This window comes from Eleutherodactylus coqui, chromosome 1, assembly GCF_035609145.1.
Source record: "Eleutherodactylus coqui strain aEleCoq1 chromosome 1, aEleCoq1.hap1, whole genome shotgun sequence".
Classification (NCBI taxonomy): domain Eukaryota; kingdom Metazoa; phylum Chordata; class Amphibia; order Anura; family Eleutherodactylidae; genus Eleutherodactylus; species Eleutherodactylus coqui.
Genome location: NC_089837.1, coordinates 526,028,341 through 526,053,119, shown reverse-complemented (window position 1 = coordinate 526,053,119; position 24,779 = coordinate 526,028,341). Strand labels below are relative to the sequence as shown.

At 49.6% G+C, this 24,779-nt stretch overlaps 1 protein-coding gene across 1 annotated transcript in view; it reads left to right on the top strand.

The window, feature by feature from the left end:
- Window positions 1–19,175, top strand: part of P4HA3 (prolyl 4-hydroxylase subunit alpha 3) — a 39,921-nt gene extending 20,746 nt beyond the window's left edge. The window contains exons 6-13 of the mRNA XM_066588349.1: window positions 991–1,157; window positions 1,457–1,630; window positions 11,349–11,413; window positions 13,333–13,492; window positions 15,115–15,177; window positions 15,422–15,490; window positions 17,573–17,669; window positions 17,971–19,175. Of these exons, the coding sequence (XP_066444446.1) occupies window positions 991–1,157; window positions 1,457–1,630; window positions 11,349–11,413; window positions 13,333–13,492; window positions 15,115–15,177; window positions 15,422–15,490; window positions 17,573–17,669; window positions 17,971–18,041 (866 nt within the window). The 3' untranslated portion in view covers window positions 18,042–19,175. The remainder of the gene's footprint in view (window positions 1–990; window positions 1,158–1,456; window positions 1,631–11,348; window positions 11,414–13,332; window positions 13,493–15,114; window positions 15,178–15,421; window positions 15,491–17,572; window positions 17,670–17,970) is intronic.
- Window positions 19,176–24,779: the final 5,604 nt, after the last annotated feature.

The following is a 24,779-nucleotide window of genomic DNA, read 5'->3' as shown; positions in this document are numbered from 1 at the left end:
CAGGCTGCTGCTGACTGATCCTTGTGGCTGCTGCTGACTGATCCTTGTAGGACTTCATTCTAAATATGGATACTGCGGGAATCACAAATACTCTTTGCCAAAAACACTCCGGCCCCCAGAAGAAGTTGTTGTGTTGCTGCAGACTCCGTCCTGCGGTTCCATCTCCGGCAGATCTGTAAATGATGAGAGTTATAGTGATTAGGTGAACGGTCACCGGAGGCCCTATAAGTGTTTCTCCCCTTGTATTTCAAGGGTTAGATTCTGTGGCGCAGTTTCTCAGCATTAATAGCCACGCTGCGGATTCGTCACCACGTGCAGCAGCTTTACATCCCTCCGCAGGGCTGCTGTAAACGCTGCGCAGCGTTCGCCCCGATTCCGCAAGCAGACGTTCTGCGGTGAATCAGCGTCCTTTCACGCAGGCCCCTCAGCGCCCGGCCGGCGTCCCAGCGGTTATTCCTTCTGTGCGTTGATCGCTTGGTGGATAGAGGCGGAGCGGCCGGAGATCTTCCTGGCCACCATTCACAGTAAACAGGCCGTCGCTCGCAGATGACTGCCTGTTCACACGCAGCGATCGCCATTTGATTTTTATGCCTGCAGACTCTGAATGGCGAGAGAATTCTTGTCTGTCGTTCAGTCGCTGCCGACATTTACACCCAACGATTATCATTCAGATTCCCGCGAAAATCTGAACAATTATATCTGAGGATAAAACGGCCCCAACTGAGGCGTTCCCCGTTGTAGAACTTTTGCCCTCACAACTATCGGCGGAGGGGCAGCGGTGCTACCACTGATCACAGAAATCAGAACCTCAATCAGCATTTCTCTGCAAAAGACCAGTAGTTGTACCACAGCAGCCGCCAGGGCGCCCCCCACTGACACACATCCTGAATTGCATGTGAAACAGTCCCTCTGCTGATGTGTCAGTCTGCACTGCTGTTCTGGCATTCTATTCATATATCCAGGCAAACGCTCCCTTTTATTCTCTCCTAGATCCTTATAACATGCGATTGGCTCTAAATGTCGCCAAATACGAGAAGATCTTGGATGAAACTCCGGCTGGAGAAGACGTCTTGGCGCCAAACCTGCTGAGGCCGAACGTCACCCATCTGAGGACACGAGACCTGTATGAGGGGCTCTGCCGGACTTTGGGGTCCCAGGTATGTGGTATTATGCCGTCCAGGTCACCCTGTAGGGACATGATGTTCTCCCCTCTTCCTGACTCTTCTCCGCCTCTCTGGCACGTCTCCACGATTTCTTCCTCAGTCTTTTCATTCTTCTTATAAGGGACCTGCAGAAGTCTGTGCAGCCCTCAGAGTAGTCTGTGTGCAGCAGCGGGTGTATGGGACAATGGTGGCTAAGTATATAGAGGTGCCACCGCCTGCACTAGAGGGTACATAGGACTCGCTATCAGAGGTCCCTCCGTCACTCCTTGTCTTCTTGTCTTCCTCTACTCTAGACTTTTCGTTATGAGGATCCAAGACTCAAATGCTCTTATGATGCAAACAGCCCTTACCTCGTACTCCAACCCCTGAAGAAGGAGGTGGTGAACACAACTCCTTATATAGTCCTTTACCACGACTTTGTCACTGACTATGAGGCGAAGAAGATTAAGGAACTTGCTGCTCCATGGGTGAGTTTAAGCTCCAGACATCTCCATCCAATCATAAAGTGTAATGGTGGAATCACTGTGTACATACATTACTTATCCTGTATTATACTCCAGAGCTGCACTCACTATTCTGCTGGTGGAGTCACTGTGTACATACACTACTTATCCTGTACTGATCCTGAGTTACATCCTGTATTATACCCCAGAGCTGCACTCACTATTCTGCTGGTGGAGTCACTGTGTACATACATTACTTATCCTGTACTGATCCTGAGTTACATCCTGTATTATACTCCAGAGCTGCACTCACTATTCTGCTGGTGGAGTCACTGTGTACATACATTACTCATCCTGTACTGATCCTGAGTTACATCCTGTATTATACCCCAGAGCTGCACTCACTATTCTGCTGGTGGAGTCACTGTGTACATACATTACTTATCCTGTACTGATCCTGAGTTACATCCTGTATTATACTCCAGAGCTGCACTCACTATTCTGCTGGTGAAGTCACTGTGTACATACATTACTTATCCTGTACTGATCCTGAGTTACATCCTGTATTATACTCCAGAGCTGCACTCACTAGTCTGCTGGTGAAGTCACTGTGTACATACATTACTTATCCTGTACTGTTCCTGAGTTACATCCTGTATTATACTCCAGAGCTGCACTCACTAGTCTGCTGGTGAAGTCACTGTGTACATACATTACTTATCCTGTACTGCTCCGGAGTTACATCCTGTATTATACCCCAGAGCTGCACTCACTATTCTGCTGGTGGAGTCACTGTGTACATACATTACTTATCCTGTACTGATCCTGAGTTACATCCTGTAGATCTTTTTATTATAAAAGTGAAAAACATAACAATAAACAGAACATAAATATCGCTCACTTGGCATAAGACATAAACATAAAACAAAAGCAAATTATCACTTGTGTTATCTGTACTTTGCCTTACTGCAGGACAAAGGAACAAAAGCCAAAGGTCCATCTGGTCCAAATAATACACACCGCACACTACACCAACCTGCACTCCAAACTACCTACTCACTCATTCTCACCAATACATATACATTACATATAACAATAAACCCATATGTAAGAAAGCATATCCCTAACTCACAGGATCCAGCCTGAAATCCCAAAAAATTGACTAATAACCGAAGCAATGATATAATAACAATAATGCAAACAATAACAAAAGTAATAATAACAATAATAAGAAGAACAACCGAATACCTTATTTTTTTTTATTTATTTTTTTTTAATGCCCACCACCTAAAGAATAAAACCTTACATAATCCTAAACTAACCCTATACCCAGACCAAACCACCACACCCCCCAAACAACCCCCTACGGTGCAGCCTGGGAGCCACGCCTGCATCCCAAGTCCGTGCTCAATGTCTATGTCCAGGACGAGCCGAGCTGCACCGCATACACACACCCTGCCCGCCGCAGCCTGAGGGCCACGCCCGCACCAACAGTCCGTGCCCAGTGTTCATTGTCCGGGACGTGTCAAGCTACGGCTGAGGCATAAATCCCCCCCCCTCCCCCCAATAAACCCCCACCCAACCTATCTATAACCCCTAGCCCTATATACAAAACAAAACATATAACATCTCTTATACTACACAACTACAAACCAACACTACATATTAATACCCGAAAGCCTAAGGTTCAGTTACCTGCAGCCGTACATACTTTATCTTTGACCGAAAACAAAAACTCTACTAGTGTCACACACATCCCTCCACCAGGACTGGATATGATAAGCCGGGCACCGACCAAATAGAGAAACACTATCCCTATAGTTAATCTGTCCCTACAATGTCCCTACTCCTTCCCTAAAACTTACCCTCAGAGAAACTGTCCCTACCTCTCCCTATTCTGTCCCTACAAAGAGCCTAACAATAAGAAGACTGTCCCTAACGAAAGACAAACCCTCTCCATAGGAGAGAGGCCTTAGTCGTGCCCGACCTCTCATAATCCAGAGAGCGCACCTTCACCAGGTCACCCAGGATGTTTCTATTCACCTCATCCGCGGGGAGGATTTTCTCTTCCGTCGAAACTAGACACCGTGCGTTCCAAATGTGAAACCTGACCACTAGGCTGACTAAGAATAAAGTGCACCGGTCCCTGCCACCAAGGTCCCCGAATGCCCCATAGACCCATTCCGCATACGAGAGGCGTGCCAACCTGGGCCAACCAATGGAGGCTCCCACCCGTTTGTACACCTCTGTATTAAAGGGACACTGAAGCAGGAAATGCTCCATGCTTTCCAGTACGTTGCTGCACTCCTGGCGGGGGCAACCCCTATCCACCAGAGGCCTGCTCTTCAAGTTGCCCCTTACATACAGTCTCCCGTGGAAACAGCGCCAAGTCAAGTCCCAAAACTTCAAGGGGATCCTGTCAGAATTCAATAAACGTAACCCTCCCTCCAGGTCCCGACTTGGGCAGTCCTTGAGCGCCAGGGGCTTCTGGAAATGGGTCAACAGAACCCTCTTATCGAGGAGTTTCCTCGACAGAGTTCTGATCTCCCACATCCCCAGACCCCACCGACGTATCATCTTCAGAACCACGGTAGTGTAAGCCGGAAGATGCCCGTGCGGCGTGCGAAGATCCTTCACTCGCCCTCCAGTCTCCCATTCCTGGAAGAAAGGCCGAAGCCATCCCCAACAGGAGAATACCCACGGAGGAGCCCTCTCTTGCCAGAGGTTGCCTATATTGATCTTAACAAAGGTGTTTACGAGAAACACCACGGGGTTGACCATAGATAACCCCCCTAGTCTCCTCGTGCGATATGTGACATCTCTCCTTATTAGGTTCAACCTGTTCCCCCACAACATTAGGAAGAACAGGTTGTAGACCCGGGTCCAGAGAGGCTCTGGCAAAATGCATACGCTGCCCAGGTAGATGAATAAAGGGAGCAGGTATGTTTTGATCAGGTTAACCCTTTCCCGAAGGGTCAAAGACCAACCCTTCCACTGGGCCACCTTCTGAGTGGCACCATCGAGCCTGACCACCCAATTTTGCATGGGGTAATCTCCCCGGCCAAATTTGATGCCGAGAACTTTAGCCGAGTCCTGGGGCACTGGAAGGGTGTCCGGGAGACTAAATGTAGGATCTCCCCTTCCTAACCAGAGACTTTCGCACTTATCCCAGTTGATGCCGGACCCAGATGCTTCCGAGTAGCGATCCACCTCTTCCATCACGTACTCTGCCTCCCCCCTGTGACGTCATCAGCGTACGCTGCCACCCTGAGGGCGGCTTCCGGCACCGCCCGATCCATCCCGACCCCCGCCATAGGCCCACCATCAATCATCCTAAGGAAAGGATCAATGGCAAACACGTACAGCAAGGGGCTCAGAGGACAACCCTGACGGACGCCAGACCCAACCTCAAATGGGTGGCCGACCCAACCGTTCACTAGCGGGAAAGTCTCAGCCCCCGCGTACAATGTCTTGAGCCAATTGACAAACCCCACTGGCAGGCCATATCTCAGAAGAACAGACCAGAGGTACTCGTGATTAACCCGATCAAACGCTTTGGCCTGATCCAAGGACAGCAGGTACCCCTCCCAGTGACCAGCCCTACCCTGCTCCACTGCTTCCCGGACACCTAGAACAGCACTAAAGGTGCTACGACCTGGAACAGAGCAATGCTGGGCGCCCGAGAGGAGCCGGGGTGCAAACTTGACCAGCCGATTAAACAGTACTTTTGCCAGAACCTTCCTGTCCGTATTGAGAAGCGCTATGGGACGCCAGTTCTCAATACGGCTCGAGTCTTTACCCTTTGACAGAAGGATCAAAGCCGACCTCCTCATTGACTTTGGGAGAGTGTCCGAGGAAAGACACTCATTGAAAACCTCAGTCAAGAGGGGACTCAAGAGGTCCTTAAAGGTCTTATAGTACTCAGATGTTAAGCCATCCGGTCCTGGCGATTTTTTGAGCGCAAGCCCATCAATCGCCAGTTTAACTTCCTCTATGTTGATCTCCTCCGTCAAAACATTAAGGGAGATGTCATCCCCTGGCTCAGGAACAGCTTCAGCCAGGAAAGCCGACATCACATCTTGATCTAGATCCCTCTTTCTCAAAAGGTGCGAGTAGAAGGATCTGATGACTTCCAGAATCCCTGATCTGGACCTGTTCAGAGATCCCGTACCGTCGATCAGTCCAGTGACAACTTTACGATTCACTGACATCTTGCAGTTTCTGTAAGGGTCAGGTGAGTGGTACTTCCCGAAGTCCCTCTCAAAAACCAAAGATGCGTGCCTATTATACTGACACCCTTTGAGCAAAGACTTCACTCTGGAGATCTCCTCACGGCTACCTCCAGTCGAGACGAGATGTTCGAGTTTCCTCCTCAGGCCCTGATAAAGACGGTACTTACTCAGGCTCCTGAGGCTAGAGAGCTGGCGGAAGAACCTCGCCGCCCTGATCTTGAGCATCTCCCACCACTCTGACTTACTGCTACAAAAATCCAGTAATGGTACCTGGCTCTGCAGAAAATCCTCAAAGGACTGTCTTATCTCTGCTTCCTCCAGGAGTGATGAATTCAGCCTCCATAAGCCTCTACCCATCCGGGGGGTCTCTGCAACATTCAGGGAAAACAAAATCAGACAGTGGTCGGAGAATTCCACCTCAACAACAGAAACTGGTGAAGAGATGGCTTCCTCCTTCAAATAAAACCTATCTATTCTAGACCTGCACTCGCCTCTATAATAGGTGAAACCCGCGTGGCCTGGGGTGTGCCGGATGTGGACATCCACCAGGCGAGCTTCGCTAGCTATGCTATTAAGCGCGACGCTATCATAAGTCAGCTTGCCTAGGGAGCCTCCCCTGTCACGGGTCCTCGTGACTGCGTTAAAGTCACCCCCAAAGATCACCTGCCGACTGGTAAAAAGGTACGGCTTGATCCTCATTAAGAGATCCTTGCGGTCCCGCTTGGTTTGGGGACCGTAGATGTTGATTAGCCGAAGCTCTTGTCCCTTCATGAGAACATCCAGGATCAGGCACCTCCCTATTTCTAACTCGATAACCCGTCGGAATTCAACCGCTGCGGTAAAAAGTACCGCAACTCCGCTATATGGCTCGGCCACAAGAGACCAGTAAGATGGACCAGACCTCCATTCCCTCCTTGCCTTATGCACAGCTGCCAAATTTGGCAGCCTGGTCTCTTGCAAAAACAAAATGTCGGCTTCAACGCGGCCGAGAAAATCAAAGGCCGCAAATCTAGCCATATCAGACTTAATGCTGGCAACATTAATGGATGCCAGCGTCAACGGAGCGGGTGCCGCCATCATTGGTGATTGAGTTAGATGGCTTTCTTCTTCCCACCCCCCTTCTCATCAGGGTCTGAGGATGACCCCTTGCCACGTTTCTTGGACACTGAAAGGTCCATGGCAAGGGGCTCCTCAACCTCATCCTCCTTGCCACTGGGCTCTGGGCCAGCCCTCCCCCTGGAGGTCACCAAACCCCCACAAGAGGAAGGCTCAGCACCCCCTGTAGGCCCCACGCTTGTCCTAGGCACCTCTTCCTCCGAGGACGAGAGAGCTTGGTACCTGTTGGAGAGCCCAACAAGAGGAGAGTTTGGATTGCCTTCCTGCACCTGGCCCGTTGCAGGGGAAGATTTCCCTTCCCTTTTTTTCATTTTCTTGGAGCCCTGCTTGCGCTTTTTCTTTTGCCACTCATCCTTGCCCTCACCCACACTTTCATAGTGGGAAGAATCTGAATAAGTGGCATCCTCTTCCCTTTGGATCCTCCTGACCTCCTCATCCAGCTCCCTGTCCCCTGGAGCCTCAGCCACATGATTTGCGTCCGGAGCAGGGGCCAGCATTGACCCACCTGCCACCTGGGTTTCCACCAGCTCCCTGCCCCTTCCGCGCTTCTCTTGGCGCCTTAGCTTGGCTGCCCCAGCATGTTTGTTCTTCCTTGGCTCCTGGGCTCCATCGCCTCTGCTGGTCCCCTCCCCTGCAGAAGCAACCTCACGGCTCTCCTCCGCTGGGGCCCTGACCGCATTGGCGAAAGAGCGTGGACAGCGACTGAATGGGTGACCGAGGTCACCACACAGGTGACACCTAATCTCTGTACAAGATGCCGCAAGATGACCTACCTCGCCACACAGAGCGCACTTGATGACGTTACAGGCTGCACTCAAATGTGTGGGGTCGCCGCACTTGTGACAGAGCTTCGGCTGCCCCTGGTAGAAGGCCAAGATACGATCCCTGCCAAGGAAAGCCGCGGATGGTATGTGGGCCACCGAATTCCCTGAACGCTTAAGTTTCACCATAAACGTCCAGGCTCCGGACCAGATGCCGTGTTCGTCCCGGTTCTTATTGGGCATATCCACCACCTCTCCGTACCGACTTATCCAAGTCATGATATCGTAACAAGAGAGGGACTCGTTACGAGTCAAAACGGTCACTCTCTTGACTCCAGTCTGGCGGGTTACCACTTGTGCAGCGAAACCGCGCCAGCCGGGCTCGTCCTTCATCAGCTCATAATTCCCCCAGAAGAGCTCCAGGCCCTCCGGGCGAGCAAAGCTGATGTCGAACTCAGACGTGCCATAAGGATGGATCAGGGCATAGATGTCATTTGCCCTGAAACCCATCTTCAGCAGAAGCTCCACCACCTTACTCCTGGATGGGCATGCGTCATTGCCTCTCCACTGAAGACGAGCCACATTCCTACGGCCAATGTCCTGCCCGGTTGTCGGCAGGGACCAGACGGTCTCCCCCCTTTGTTCTCGGAAGGCAGCAAGACCATGTCTCTCCACCCAGAGAGACAAATCCACAACTCTGCCCCCTACATTCATCGAGCTCTCCCCCCTCCTCAAGGCCTCCAGGAGGCGCTGTTGCAAAACGCCGTCCCCAGAGCCCAAAGACGAGGAGGACGCATCCCCCCTGGAGGGGCGACTGGATCCTGACCCACCCCCTGACTACCCTCCAAAGCCCCACCCTCCCGTACAAAAGGTGGCATACCAGCCGGGGAATCGGGGACACCTGTTCCTGCAGGAACAGGGGCAGCAGGAACAGGGGCAGCAGGGGTACCAACAGCCGCATCCATTACCGCACTCACTTCTCCATTAGCTGCTGGACCAGGACCCATGTTACCTTTACTCTTAATTTTCTCTTTATGCCCTGAGGGCAAGTCCATGGCACCTTCGGTGGGTGGCTGAAGATGTACTTCAACATGTCTTTTGACATTGGTGGCTGTAGCTCCGCCCACCTTAGCCACTCTTGGATTTGCAGTTCCTCCAGCTTTCCTTCCAGCAGCAGAAGGATGTTTAGCATGTGTGGGAGGATCGGCAGACTCAGCCACCACCCCCTGCGCCCCCTCTGCACCGGAAAGGCGTTTTAGGGACACAGGGGGAACAGCTAAGCCACCACCGGTGGGACCTGGCGCCGGATCACGCCCCCCTCCCACTGGGACGTGACCAACAGCGTCAGCACCTCTGGACTGGCCGCGACTCTTCGCTTTCCCAATGCTCTTCTCCACCTCCTTTACTCCTCCATTCCCACTACTAGCACAAGTGGGCTTAGAGTTTTGGGCCGCATTAACCCTCTCTTCCCCAGTCCCCTGCACCGGACCCACCACAGAGCCCGGGACTAAGAGCTCAGGGTTACCAACCTGGTCTGACTTTTCAGCCAAACCAGAGTGCTTGGTGACATAAACGAACTTTTCTTGAATATACGTTTTTTCCTTTTTCCTCCTCTTTTTGCTTGAGGTTTCTGGGGGCAAATCCTTTCCAAAGTAGCAGGATTGTAGCCTCTCTGGGGACTCCTGCAGCTGTATCTGCCGCATTATCAGCGCCCCCTCTCCACTGCTGCTGCAGCTGTCGTCGGTGTCCTCCTGGTCAGATTCGCCTGACGTGGGGGGCAGGCTGACCTGTTCAGCTGGGATGCTGGGCCCAGTAGTCCCACCTGGCAGCGACGATTGCTGCTCACCAGAGCACCCAGCTCGCCCATCCTCAGCACTGTCTGATTCGCCTGTGCTGCTGCTTGAGCACCTGGCAGAGCGCTCTTTAATAGCACCGCTGCTCACAGATGCCATTTTGCTAAACCTTTCGTCGTTTAACAGTTTCTCTTTGAAAGGCCCACTTCTTTGCAGAATCCTTTCCCTTTCTTCCTCATAAAACTCAATGGCCTCCTCACAGGCTTCAATCTGCCGCGATATGGCTAACTTCCTGGTGCGGGATCTGGCCCGCTCCGCATCATAGCGGGCAACGTGCAGCTCCTGCCTATATTTATTCAGCTGCCTCCCGACATGCCCAAAGTCCTTTATGTACTTGGCAATACGGGTTGCCACATCCGTCACTGACTCGCCCTCCTTGCGATCAGCCCAACTTGCCTGCAAACGTTGTTTTTCCGCATGGTCCTCCACTCTCTTCCTCTGGCTGCGGGTCCTCTTGGGCTCCTCCAGGGGAGTCAGGGTGACATTGCTGCCACTCCGACCAGGTGTTCTCCCCTCCTGGGGTGCAGTCCTCCCTCCCCCCGACCGAAGCCGGAGGGAGGAGGTCTGGGACTCCATGGCTGGAGCAAGCCCAGCACCTGTAGCCTTTGCTGGGTAGGTTTTTCTCCAACTGGTGACCACACCCTGGATCCTGCAGAGCTCTCACACACCCAACCTTCTCCAGAGATGCACTCACTATTCTGCTGGTGGAGTCACTGTGTACATACATTACTTATCCTGTACTGATCCTGAGTTACATCCTGTATTATACTCCAGAGCTGCACTCACTATTCTACTGGTGGAGTCACTGTGTACATACATTACTTATCCTGTACTGATCCTGAGTTACATCCTGTATTATACCCCAGAGCTGCACTCACTATTCTGCTGGTGGAGTCACTGTGTACATACATTACTTATCCTGTACTGATCCTGAGTTACATCCTGTATTATACTCCAGAGCTGCACTCACTATTCTGCTGGTGCAGTCACTATGTACATACATTACTTATCCTGTACTGATCCTGAGTTACATGCTGTATTATACTCCAGAGCTGCACTCACTATTCTACTGGTGGAGTCACTGTGTACATACATTACTTATCCTGTACGGATCCTGAGTTACATCCTGTATTATACTCCAGAGCTGCACTCACTATTCTGCTGGTGGAGTCACTGTGTACATACATTACTTATCCTGTACTGACCCTGAGTTACATCCTGTATTATACCCCAGAGCTGCACTCACTATTCTGCTGGTGGAGTCACTGTGTACATACATTACTTATCCTGTACTGCTCCTGAGTTACATCCTGTATTATACCCCAGAGCTGCACTCACTATTACCCTATAAGTAAACCCCAGGCAGGTGATTCCCTGTACCATCAGTATGTGACATGTATATTATGGGATCTTGGAAGGTGTTGGCGTCTTACATGATCCCGCTGGTCATACAGTTATTGTGGGCAGACTATAAAGGCGCCTCCTCTAAGACGCTTTACGAGACTGTAGAGACGGGACGTTCTGCATTACACATTCTTAGAAGGCGTCTTGGTGCCGATCCATCGACCATTATGATGCAGCTTTTCCCTTGTGCTCATAAAATCTGGCGGAGACCCCGGAGAGCGCGGAGGATGAGGAGGAGGATGGAGAAGTCTCTGAACATCTTGGAAAGCTCTTCTATACACAGAGATCCTTCAAGATGAAAGGAAAGCCGGGTGAATAATACACGGTAATAAAGTTGCGCAATACGCCCCGATTATCTCTTCATCATCTCTTGCAGCTGCAGCGGTCGGTGGTCGCCTCCGGGATGCAGCAGGCGCAGGCGGAATACAGGATCAGCAAAAGGTAATAAACTGCTTCAGGATCTCTGCATAAAGCTGCCAGGAAGAGTTGTAGAGGTCACATATGCTAAAACTAGTGCCCCCATAATAATGACAGTCATAGATCCCCCAGACTATCACAGAGCCTATAGAAGAGTGCTGGCCCAACAGCACTGCCATAATCTGTGCCTTAGCACTATCTACAGTGCCCCCATAACAATGCCTGTCAAAGTGTCACTATAACAGTGCCAGAAACAGTGTAGCCATAGCAGTCCCAGGTACCCATAATCATGTCAATCACAATGGCCCTATAACAGCACCAGAAACTGCACCACCATTACTGAAGGCAGAACAGGTACCCCCATAACAGTGCACTATGCCATGCGCCCATAATAATGCCAGCACAGTAGGCCTATAACACAGGCAGAAATAATGCCGCCAGGACTGTAGGGACAGAGTACACGGGCCCCACCAATAATAACAGTGCCAGTCATAGTGCCCCTGCAATAATGTCCCTCCAGAAGGTTATCGGAGAAATACTGCCACTATAGTGTTGGAAACAACCCCCCCCCCCAACGCTGGTAGAAAAAGTACCGCCATACTAATGCTAGAAGTCCCCCAATAATGATGCTATAAATGTCCCCCATAACGATGAAGGGGGGGGGGGGGATACTCCTACAAGAATGCTAGAAAAAAAACCTCCATAACAATGATAGAAAATGTACACCTTTAACAATGATGGAGGCAGTACCCCCATAAGAATGCTATAAAATACCCCCACAACGATGGTAGATAATATATATAACAATGTTAGAGACAAGTACAATAATATATACAATACCCCAATAACAGCGCTATAAAATACTTGCATGTCAAAGCGAGACCCCCCCCCCCCCCCCATAACAATATTATATAAATACTCCTATGTCAATGGCAGAAACAATACCCCCAGAACAATACTAAAAACTCCCCCATAACACTGTATAAAAATACCCCATAACAACAGTAGAAACCAATACTCCCACGATGCTAGAGACAAGTCCCCCATAACGATGGAAGAAGAATTACATAAGATTACTAGAAAGAAACACCCCAATAACAATACTAGAGGCAATACCCCATAACAGTGCCATAAAGATATCCTTGTAACCGTGCTAGAACTATACCCCCATATCATTAGCAGTGCTACAAAAAAATACCGCCATAACAATGCCAGAGATAGTGTAGCCATAGCAATGCCAGAAAGACCTGCAGCAATGGTCAAGACAGTGACCCCATAACAATGCCAGAAATAATACCCTATAACAGTGGCAGAAACGGTTCCCCATAGGTATGCCAATTACAGTACCCCCATAATAGTGACACAACAGTGCCTCACAGCAATGCCCCCCCCCCCCCCCCCCCATAGGAATGGCATCTCAGTGCTGGTTACACTGTTCCCCATGGCAGAGGCAGGCTCTGATACCCTCACAGTGCCCCCATAACCACACAAAGCAAGCACCCCCTGTAGCTCTACCAATCAACGTGCTTTGAGACCACTGATACAATGGTGACCCCCATGAGTGCAAACAGTCACTATTAGAAGTCAGGCCTCCTTCACGCGCATGAGGGTAGCATTTTTTTAATGAACTTTGCTTTTTTGCGCGCGGCATCGGCGTACTTTACTGGACGCATCTTCATTTGTGCGCAGAAAACAAAGACGCATCAATTGTAAAGACTAATTAGTGTAATGAGTTCCAGATGCGTTCTTCCAGCGGGATTCCGCAGCGTTTCACACATAACGAGTTTTATGGGCCCTGCGGTGCGTTAATGTACAGGGACACGCAGCATGTTGAAATCAATGGCCTCAGTGTGCGCCCACATACATCGGTGTGAATCGGCCTCGGTTGCCTTCTCTCTCCCCCCGTAACGAGGCCGTCTCTCCCCCATCGTCTTGTCTTGCAGTGCCTGGCTGAAGGATACGGCCGACCCGGTCACCAGGAATCTCGACACGCGGATTGCAGCAGCGACCGGCTTACATGCTAAAGCTCCGTACGCCGAGTACCTGCAGGTGGTCAACTACGGCATCGGGGGGCACTATGAGCCGCACTTTGACCATGCCACGGTATGCCAGGGAGACATAAGAACGGCCTGTCTGCTAGATTTTGGCTTAACCCTTTGGGTCATAATGGAGGCCATCCCCATCAGTATCTGCATCCTGCCCAATTTTAACCCCTCAGTGACGCGGCTCCTTTTCTCCCATTTTTTGTTTTTCCTCTTTCAAAAATATCAGAAATCTTATCCATGGATGTCACTGTCTCTTGGAAGCCGCCATAAGAGGAACACAATGTTGTGGGGGCTTCCTGGGACCCCCTTGTGTGCGGCCGAGCATTATCCTGCTGGAAGCCACCATGAGAGGAACACATGTGGGTGCAGGACGTCCTGAACATATCGCTGAGCTGTCATTGTCCCTCCTACCACTACTGGGGGGACCGACTGTCGTATGTGATGGCCACACAAGCAGGGGGCAGTGTGCTGCTCCACAGCAAAGGCAGGATTGAGGCGCTCACCCCGAGGTCTCCAGACATGAACATGGCCGTCGTCAGCGCCCAAACTAAATCTGGGTTCATCGCTGAAGACAACCAGTTCCCCTCTGCAGCGTCAAGTTTCATTGTTTCCGACATCACTGCAAAGGGAGGCGACGGTGGGGGTCACAGGCCGTACATGTAAGGGGGGCGACGGTGGGGGGGTCACAGGCCGTACATGTAATGGGGGCGACGGTGGGGGTCAGAGGCCGTACATGTAATGGGGGCAACGGTGGGGTCAGAAGCCGTACATGTAATGGGGGCGACGGTGGGGTCAGAGGCCGTACATGTAATGGAGGCGATGGTGGGGGTCAGAGGCCGTACATGTAATGGGGGCGACGGTGGGGTCAGAGGCCGTACATGTAATTGAGGCGATGGTGGGGGTCAGAGACCGTACATGTAATGGGGGCGACGGTGGGGGTCAGAGGCTGTACATGTAATGGAGGCGACGGTGTGGGTCAGAGGCCGTACTTGTAATGGGGGCGACGGTGGGGGTCAGAGGCCGTACATGTGATGGGGGCAATGGTGGGGGTCAGAGGCCGTACATGTGATGGGGGCTGTGAGACCAAATGTCCTTCAGCCAAGCGCCTGGAAATGGTTCAGACAGCCTCATCGATACGACCATCCACCTTCTCACATCCCAATAATGCGCCCCCTCTGGTAACGGGGTGAAATCTCTTCTCTGCGTCGTAGAGGCGTCTAGTGGCCAACAAGCTCTACAAGCGGAAAAAGAAGTCACTACATACAGGGAGCCTCGGAGAGCCTCTTATAGGCCAAGGGGGGAACCACTTCTAGGGCCTCCGGTGACAAGACTGTCCATCTAATCACCACAACTCTCATCATTACAGATCTGTCTGAGATGGAGCCGCATGCCGGGGTCTGCAGCAAAGTGACAACTTCTACTGGGGCGGATGGTTGTTGACAAAGAGTGTAGTTCTGATAAATCAGTGAGAAGCAGGGAAAGATAAAGTGGAGCACAGCTGCAGGATCTGACTACACTAAGTTTGACCAGGGAGATATATAGGTCTGTGTAGGGGCTGTAGACACAAAACAATAGATTTTTAATTAAAGACTATCTACAAAGTTGCTTCATGTTTTGATTAAGTTGTAAGTTTTTGTTATCTTTTTTTTCTTCAATTTCAAACCATATATTCAATTTCAGTCCCGTAAGAGCCCCCTGTACCGCACCAACGCCGGGAACAGAATAGCCACGTTCATGATTTATGTAAGTCCCGTCTGGTTCTGCAAATCAGTTAGCACTAATTACACAACCTCTAACCCCCCTCCCCTCTCCCCACCATGTACAGTGGAATGACCCCGCCCCTTTATATAAATGCATGGGAGGAGACAGATTGAGCAGATATTCTGAGGGTGTAATAAGCATATTATGGAGAGTGAGGCACCTCTGGGATAGGATGGGTTTTTGGGGTTATTATCGAGGAAATGATGAGTCTTTATTTCTATTTCAGCTGAGTTCTGTAGACTTGGGAGGAGCTACAGCGTTTATATACGCCAACTTCACGACCCCTGTGGTAAAGGTACGCATATAGGCAGCATCGCTGGCAGAGGCAATACATCAAAGATGTGGTAAAGGGCAGATGATATTACACACTTGTGGTAAGGGATAGTACGTATTACATGTGTGTGGTCAGGGGTAGATTTTATTACTAAAGGTCAGACTATATAACACACGTGTGGTATAGGGCAATATATATGTATTACACTCAATAGTAGATTATATTACATGTGTAATATGTGTGACAGAGAATATTATCAAATTATATTACAAGAGTGACAAATAGCAGATTATATTACACACGTATGGTCAAGGGAAGATTATATTACTAAAGGTCGGACTATATATGAGATATGTATGGTATAGAGCAATATATATATTACATATATGTTCAGCGGTAGATTATATTACAGGTGTGATAAAGAGCAGATTGTCAAAATTTGTTACACGTGTGATAAAGGGCAGATTGTATTATGTATTTGCAGTAATTACCAATTTATATTACACATGTGTGGTAAAGGATGGATTATATTACACATGCGTCATAAAGGGTAGTATATATATATTATGATACATGGTTCTCTTCCTACCTATCTGACCGCTCTTTCAGTGTCTCCTTTGCTGGCTCTACCTCCCCTCCTCTTCCCCTTGCTGTTGGGGTCCCCCAGGGCTCTGTCCTCGGCCCCCTTCTTTTCTCTATCTGCACAGCCCCTATTGGACAAACCATCAGGAGATTTGGCCTCCAATACGACCTGTATGCTGATGACACCCAGCTATACACCTCTGCCCGTGACATCTCTGCACCTTTACTCCAAAATATCACTAACTGTCTGTCCGCTGTCTCTAACACCATGTCCTCTCTCTACCTAAAACTAAACCTCTCTAAAACTGACCTCCTGCTGTTTCCACCCTCCACTAACCGACCTCATCCTGACATCTCCATCTCAGTGTGTGGCGCCACCATAACTCCGAGACAACATGCCCGCTGCCTTGGGGTCATATTCGATTCTGATCTCTCTTTTACCCCCTACATCCAATCTCTGGCCCGAAGATGTCAGCTGCACCTCAAGAACATCGCAAGAATCCGCTCTTTTCTCACTGTGGACACGCTAAAAACGCTCTCTGTTGCCCTCATCCACTCCCGGCTCGATTATTGCAACTCGTTGCTGGTCAGCCTCCCCGGCACCAGACTCTAACCTCTCCAATCCATCCTGAATGCGGCAGCCAGGCTCATCTTCCTGTCCAGCCGCTACTCGGATGCCTCTGCCCTGTGCCAGTCACTGCACTGGCTGCCCGTTAAATACAGAATTCAATTTAAACTCGCCACCTTCATCCACAAAGCCCTCCACAGCGCAGCGCCCCCTATATCGCCTCCCTTATCTCAATCCATCACCCAGCCCGGGCTCTCCGCTCTGCTAACGAAACCAGACTGAGCGCCCCTTTAATTCAAACTTCTCATTCCCGCCTCCAAGACTTCTCCAGAGCAGCACCGGTCCGCTGGAACGCACTACCAAAGGATACCCGAGCAATCCAGGACTCGCAGAACTTCAGGCGTGCTCTAAAAACGCACCTCTTCAGGGAGGCATACCGCATTCCCTAAACAAACCCCTCTGTACTCCGCCTGATAACATGCTCCCTGACCTACTGACTGCAATCCCTGCTAGCCATCATAAACCACTCCTGCAGTCATACTGTTTCTGCCGTCACACGGCTAAATGTCTGACCACTGTCTATGTGTATAACATCGCTCACACTTCGCCATACCGTGCACATCTCCAGCCCCTTTACCTTCTGTATCACCCCATTACTTGTATGTAAGCTCGTTGGAGCAGGACCCGCACCCCTATTGTTTCCATCAGCTGATTACTATGTAACCGTGGTTCTGTAATGTTTGTACTTTTGTCTTTCTGTATCCCCCATCTATGTAAGCGCTGTGGAATATGATGGCGCTATACAAATAAAGATTATTATTATTATGTGCGGTAAAGGGCAGTATAGATTACTCATGTAGTAAAAGGTAGATGATATTGCGTATGTCTCATAAATGACATTATATATTATACATGTGATGAGGGACAGTATATATTACATCTTTCTTCTTCAGAATGCTGCCATTTTCTGGTGGAATCTCCATAGGAACGGGGAGGGTAATGAGGACATGCTGCATGCCGGCTGCCCTGTACTGCTTGGTAGCAAATGGGGTAAGTAACACAAAACAGAGAGGCCATATTACTTATAGCGCTATGCTCTATATTACATGCATGTTTCAGAAGATACCACTAATGGACTCCTTGAGATGGAAGCAAAGAAGAACTTTCTCGGCACTTGTTGGACTCACTCTGACTCTCTGACACGGGGGTTACAGTCTCCTTGAAAAATCCTTCTTGGCTTCCAGACCCCCAATGATAGTATCTTTTGTAACATCTCTGATATTTCCAGAGAGCCTTCTAATTCTGTAGACTTATATATACTATATTTACATAGTCTTATATCTTCCTGCAGTAGCGAACAAGTGGATCCATGAGTACGGCCAAGAGTTCAACAGACCGTGCGGACTGAACCCTGGAGAGTAGAAGATCCAGAGTACACAGGTAGATGTCTTAGGAGATGAGGAGGTCTTCTTGGCTCCTGAGAAGACTGATGGAGGAGCCAAAGATCAGGAGTGTGAGAGCCGACGTCCAGCCTTGTCTGGATGATGTTACGGCTCCTTGAAGCTTGCAGACTGGTACCTCGTATGGAACCAGAAAGTATGGACACCTTAGTCCATGTTCTGGAATCATTTCTGAAGTTGATCTCCAGAGCAAGGATGGAAGATCTAGAGAGGGTCTTCCAATGTACTGACTGATCTAGAAATACAGAACTGTCCGGTATCTGGTTAGTTAGTATCTATGGATGATTATGGAAGTAGATGATGCAAGAAATGTGTGGGCATCTTAGAGCTTGCATGGAAAGGAAGACAACCAAGTGGATTATTAACCAAGCAGAGGCAAGTGAACCACTGACCCTACCAAGACCTTACCCTATTCTGGACATACTGTATATTTTAGGACTCCTAAGGTGACCGGAGACATATCGGATGGAGACAATCACAGAAATTGTGAACCTTGAAGGGAATCTGTCAGCTGAACTTGCTGTCCAAACTGCGGGCATCATCTTATAGAGCAGGAGGAGCAGAGCAGGTAGCTGTCAATCACTAATAGCTCCGCCCATTGGACTGTTCAACTGAGAATGGGCAGTGATATAAATGAATAACACACGTTATACTGAGTCTTATCCCATAAAACTATATATCCATCTGCTCAGCTCCTCCTGCTCTATAACACGATGTCTGCAGATTGGGTTTGGGCCTCCAGGTCATACCGTAGCAGGCATCATCTCCGGCACCAGCAATATAAGCATCTTAGACAGGTTGTACGGGATTAAAAAACATGGCTTGTTTCTTCTGCAAACAGTGCCCCACCTGTCCACAGGTCTTATACGGTATTGCAGCTCAGTCCCATTGACTTCAGTTGAGCAGGAAAGGAGTATGCTGATCTTGTGGGGGGCCTCAGAGAGTAATGAGTGGGCTTCCCAGCAGCATAGAGCATTTCAGGAGGCGTGTGCTGATATCCTGCTCCAACAGTACAGAGTATTTCAGAGTATTTTTGCACTTGTGATCTTACTGCACTGATCTAAGTAGGTTGTGTAATAAACATCGCACCTCCTTAGTGTTTCTCATTACTTGTCTTGTATTTCATGTTCATGGAGGCTGTAGGTGTGATCCCATGGTGAGCTCGGTACGGCAGGGAGCAACGGTGCAGGACCGTCCCCAAAACATGGGGGAATGAAACAATAGGCTGCTATTCTCCCTTAGAATAGGAACCCCCGGACATCACATGACGGTTGTAACATATATAAAAGGGCTACAGCGGTGCTTCCAAAATAGACTGCTATGAGTAGTGCAAGGAGAGCACCAGGGATGCTGAAACTGATAGTTTCACTGCACTAGACCACCAGAGATGCAGAAATGAACCAATTCACTGCCCTAGGCTACCAGGGATGCTAATATTAACAGCTTCACTGCCTTAGGCCACTAGGGATGCTGCTCATATTAACCACTTTACTGCCCTAGACCTCCAGGGATGCCGAATTGAACTACTTCACTGCACCATATCACGAGGGCCAGTGATATTAACCAGTGTACTACTCTATATTACCGGGGACACTGAAATAGAGTGCTTTACTGCTCTAGATCAGTGTTTCTCAACTCCAGTCCTCACGCCCCCCCAACAGGTCATGTTTTAAGGATTTCCTCAGTATTGCACAGGTGATGTAATTATTGTCGGGGCCTCAGACATTACCACAAGTGTTCTCTCTATAGGATATCCTGAAAACATGACCTGTCGGGGGGCATTGAGGACTGGAGTTGAGAAAAACTGCTCTAGACCACCAGGTATATTAAAATGAATTGCTTCACAGCTTGAGACCTTCAGGAATTCTGAAATAGAGCACTTCACTGCACTAGGCCACCAGGGATGCTTAAATAAAAATCACTCCACTGCCCTAGATCACCAGAGATGCTGAAATAAACAGCTTCTCTGCACTAGATGATGAGGCATACTGACAGTAACCATTTCACTGCTCTAGCTCAACAAGAATACTGATATCAACCGCTTCACTTCCCTAGCCCACCAGGGATGATGAAAGGAGCTGCTACACTGCCCTAGACTACCAGGGATGCTGAAATAAAGTGCTACACTGCCCTAGATTACCAGGGATGCTTGAATGAACCACTTCATTGTACCAGGTCACCAGGAATGCTGAAATGAACGGCTTCAGTGCTCAAGACCACCTGGAATGCTGAAATGGAGCACTTCACTGATCTAAACCATCAGGGATGCATAAATAGACTACTTCACTGCCCTATAGCACCAGCGATGCTGAAATGAACAGCTTCTTGGCCCTAGGCTACCAGGAATGCTGATAGTAACCACTTTAGTGCACTAGACCACCAAGGATGCTGAAAGTAACCTCTTCTCTATCCTAGATCACCAAGCTAGCTGATATTAACCACTTCACTACCCTAGGCCACCAGGGATTTTGAGATAAACTGCTCAGTGTTTCTCAATTTTAAGCCTCCCCTCTCTGAAGCAGGTTATGATTTTAATAGTATTGCTACGAGTGTGTTGTCTACAGTAGATCTTGTTGGAGTAAGGACTGGAGCCAAGAGCACTGTGGTCGCCTTATGGAATGAATATAGTCATTAAGTACCTCACTGCCTTAGACCACCAGGGATTTTACTGTGAACTCCTTTGTCACCCTAGTCCATGAGCAAAGCTGATATTAACTCTTTCATTACTCCAAGCCAGGAATTATGCCATTAACTACTGTAGACAACCAGGCTTGAGCCATCGTAAAAAAAAGGGGAAAAAACTGCAAAAATGCCTGTCACTGTTAAAAAAATGCTATATAATTATAGTTTTATACATTATAAATGTTTATAAATTAGCAAACTTCAGACGATTCCTGCCGCTGACAAACACGATGGAGAGGCGATTGCATCCCATGTGCTTTCTCAATCCTGGAATATGATGCAGTTGGCTTCTGAGATTGGCATTGTCGCAGCCCGAGTCGTCACACATCCTGCTCTGTGGGGAAAGATGATCAATCAGCAGAATAAGAATGATCTCCTGTCATCCCCCAGACACGGAGCGCGGTGCAGGGAGGTCGCCTCCAGCTCAGCCCGGAGCTCCTCATAGATCAGGGCGGGGGAGTTGAGGGTAACACTGAGGAGGACGACACCGAAATGAGGTTATTACCCAATATTAAGGAATTGCATAAAACCATTCCCTAATATAATGGTATTAGTCGATGAGCTTATAGAGCTGTTGGGACATCGGTGCTAGACTAGCCGGGGGCTCACTGCCAACCGCGGGGGAGAAAAACATCCAGCGAATGGGGATCCTGTGGACGGAAACAACTCATCCGTGAAAGGGGTCGGAGGAGGATGTCAGGAATCGTTCTGACCAACAGGCTGCACAGTCAGCTGAATACAACGCTGAAGCTCCAACTAACGTGTCCGAACGCACAACTCGCCGTTCCTCCGCACGGATGGTATAACAGCAGGCGACCAGTTCCAGCGCCATTGTGTCTAAGAGAAACAGAAAGACTCCAGCGGGCAAAAGAGCGCAAAACTTGTATCACTGAGCAGCGGAGAAACATCTCCTGGTCAGATGGGTCCAGATTTCTGTTGCTGATGGGAGTCCGAATTTGGTACAAGCAGCATGAATCACTGACCCCTTCCTGTCAGCCGATCAGAACATGTCAGCACTGCCATCTAATCTGCAGCGACTACAAGAAGCTTCCTGTCCGCGGGGGCCGATAATCCTGCAGAATGATTTCATCACCTTGTGGAATCTACACTGCGATGAATTGCTGCAGTTCTGAAGACCAAGAAAGGTCCAAGATGGGGCTGATAAAGGAGCCATCAGTGTATATACAGTATATGGTTCCTCCCCTCTACCCCCCATTCCCTGCATGTATCGGCTTAGTGGTCTGTGATTGCCGGCGGCTCGGGGAAGGTCCTGGATATTAGGTCCGGATGTACAGTATACGTTTGTAGAGGCGCTGGCAGGAGCCGGCTGTAGTTCTTGGCCTCCGTCCAGACCTTCATATGTGGAGTCTGTGCATTATACAGAGGGCTCTCCGGCAGCAGCTGGGGACTGTGCAGACAGCCAGGAATCACAGCTGCTCACCCTTGAGCTTCCGTCAAGTCGTAGCTCTGGCCGCCGGCTGCAGACTTGATAGGTGAATGTAGAATCAGCCCAGTATGTATCATTACAAAGGTGACATGCAGGGGTCTGGGAAAGCTGGGTACTAACCTATATGGCAGAGTAATGACGATTTATATTAGTTGTCATCTAGCTTTGCCAGAAGCACACCTCACCAAGGGAAGTTTTAGGATTTGAAGGGGAAGCGCTCTTTAAAGGGCAATACACAGAAAAGAACAAAGACAAAAAGGGAGGCTCTAGGGGAAAAAAAAGGGCCTCGGACCGCTGCACCCCACTACAACTCTCGCCCCCGAGAAAGAGTCTTATGAAATCTTAAAGTTTCTCTCCGTTTTTTGAAGATGAACCAGTGTGGCAGTCTTTACTGTAGCTCTGGCATTCTATTCATGAACCTCAGAATGCACAGTACTCATGGGTGCCACAAGCCTCTAGACCAGTGTTTCTCAACTCCAGTCCTCAGGGACCCCCAACAGGCCATGTTTTCAGGATACCCTATAGATAGAACCCCTGTGGCAATGTCTGAGGCACCGACCATAATTACATCACCTGTGCAACACTGAGGAGATCCTGAAAACATGACCTGTTGGGGTCCCTGAGGACTGGAGTTGGGGGGACATTGATCTCTAGACCCTCTGGAAAAATACCTCATTTTACAGGCATTGAAAGAACCAAATACACAAGATACCCAACACATTGAGACTTGTCTGAAGTAATAATACCCCCAGTAGTAACAGTTACCTCATTAGTGTCCCAGTAGTAATAAAGCCCCCCTTAATTGACCCTAGTAGTCATGGTGCCCCTCTTAATGTGCCCCATTAATAATAGTGCCCACAGTAGTGGCAGCAAGTATCCCCTTTAATGGGTCCTAGCAGTAATAGTGATCCCCTTAAGGGCCCCAGTAGTAATAGTGACCCTGTTAGTGGTCGTAGTAGTGCCCCCATTAGGGGCCTCAGTAGTAACAGTTACCCCCCCCCCTACTGGTCCCAGTGGTAATAGCACCTTTAGTCATCCCAGTAGTAATCGTGTCCCAGTAGTAGCAGTGTCCTCCATAGTAGCCGGAGCGGGTCCAGTGTTGGCAGGCGGCCCGGCCGGCTCACAGCTGGCAATTTGTTTTTTAACTGACCATTAACATGACCGGCAAAAAATCCAGTCTGGCTGGCGCCCCGCTGCCGCCTCTCTGACAGGCTTCAGATTGCTGCCTGAGGCAGCTGTCTCAGGTTGCCTCATAGCAAGGGTGTCCCTGCCAGCACTGTAGGTCCCACCCAATAGCGGAGTGAGGAATTGTGGGAGAACAGACCTACAGCGGGATGTAACCGGTAAGATGAATAATGTGGTGAGGAGTCCAGAAGGGCCAGGAATGCAGCGGCAGCCGTTGCCCTAATAATCCCTCATGTGGAACAAACATTCACCTCCTAATCCACATGGGAGCGCCATGGTAACCGCTAACGCCGCGCGTCCTGCCCGCTCCGGAGCCGATCCCCATTTACAGATTAGGTTAGCTGAACAGAGAACTAGAAGTATTGAAAGAGTTAATTGAGGTCAGCCGACCACACCCGTACAGCATTCACAGCGCTGCTCCACCACAAGATGCGGGCGCAGCTCCGCTGATTGCGGCCGGCACCCGACTTCAGCAATTCAAATAGCATGACGAGTCCAGGTGCCGACCGCACTCAGCGGAGCCTCCACTTGCAGTGGAGAAACGCTGCATGCATTGCCACCCCTAGGCTAACTTCACACGGGTGAGCGCGATATCGGGCCATGAATCACATTTAATATCACACTGGTCAACATGTGATTTCCCCACCAATGCGAGGCATTAGCTCAGCACCGGCTGGCATCACTTCGGGGAAGTAGCGATCAGCCGCAGCGGAGGACTGCAGAGTTTCTCCCAAATTGCGGCAAGTCCTATCTTAGGGTGTGCAACTCGCATCGCCATGGTTTTCAGTAGGGGTCGGTGGCAGCACTGGGTGCAAGTGAATGCGATGCCTCCCTATTGAAAAGAACAGGAGACACTCCGCGATCCGCCGACGCAAAGTGATGCCAGGCGGTTTTGGTATAAAAACACCTGACATCCGCGGAGACATCGCATGTTGGCGAGCGCGATATCGGGCCGAGTATCACAGTCTGATATCGCACTCACCCGTGTGATATGAGCCTTGAGGATGTATGCGATCGCGATCCGTGAAATACGCGGCGTTTTCCTCTGTGCACACATGCCGATTTGTTGCGCACATTCACTGTATTTTTTTCTCATTTGCAAAAATAACCCCACAAAAATGGCGCACGAGATTGGATTAGATACAGTATTAGGAACCCATAAGAGGGCGCCCTCTGCTGGTCATGTAGAGAATATAATGTCTGTGAGGATAAAGGCCCTTTTACATGGAACAATTATATATATCGTTCAAACGAGCGACAGTGAACAATCATTCGGTCTAAGGTGTGACCCAATGAGCGAATAACAAAAATGATAACACAGGGCAATGCAATATTTAGAACAGATAAGCAGATAGGCGGCCTATACTGTGGTGCCCTGAAAATAAG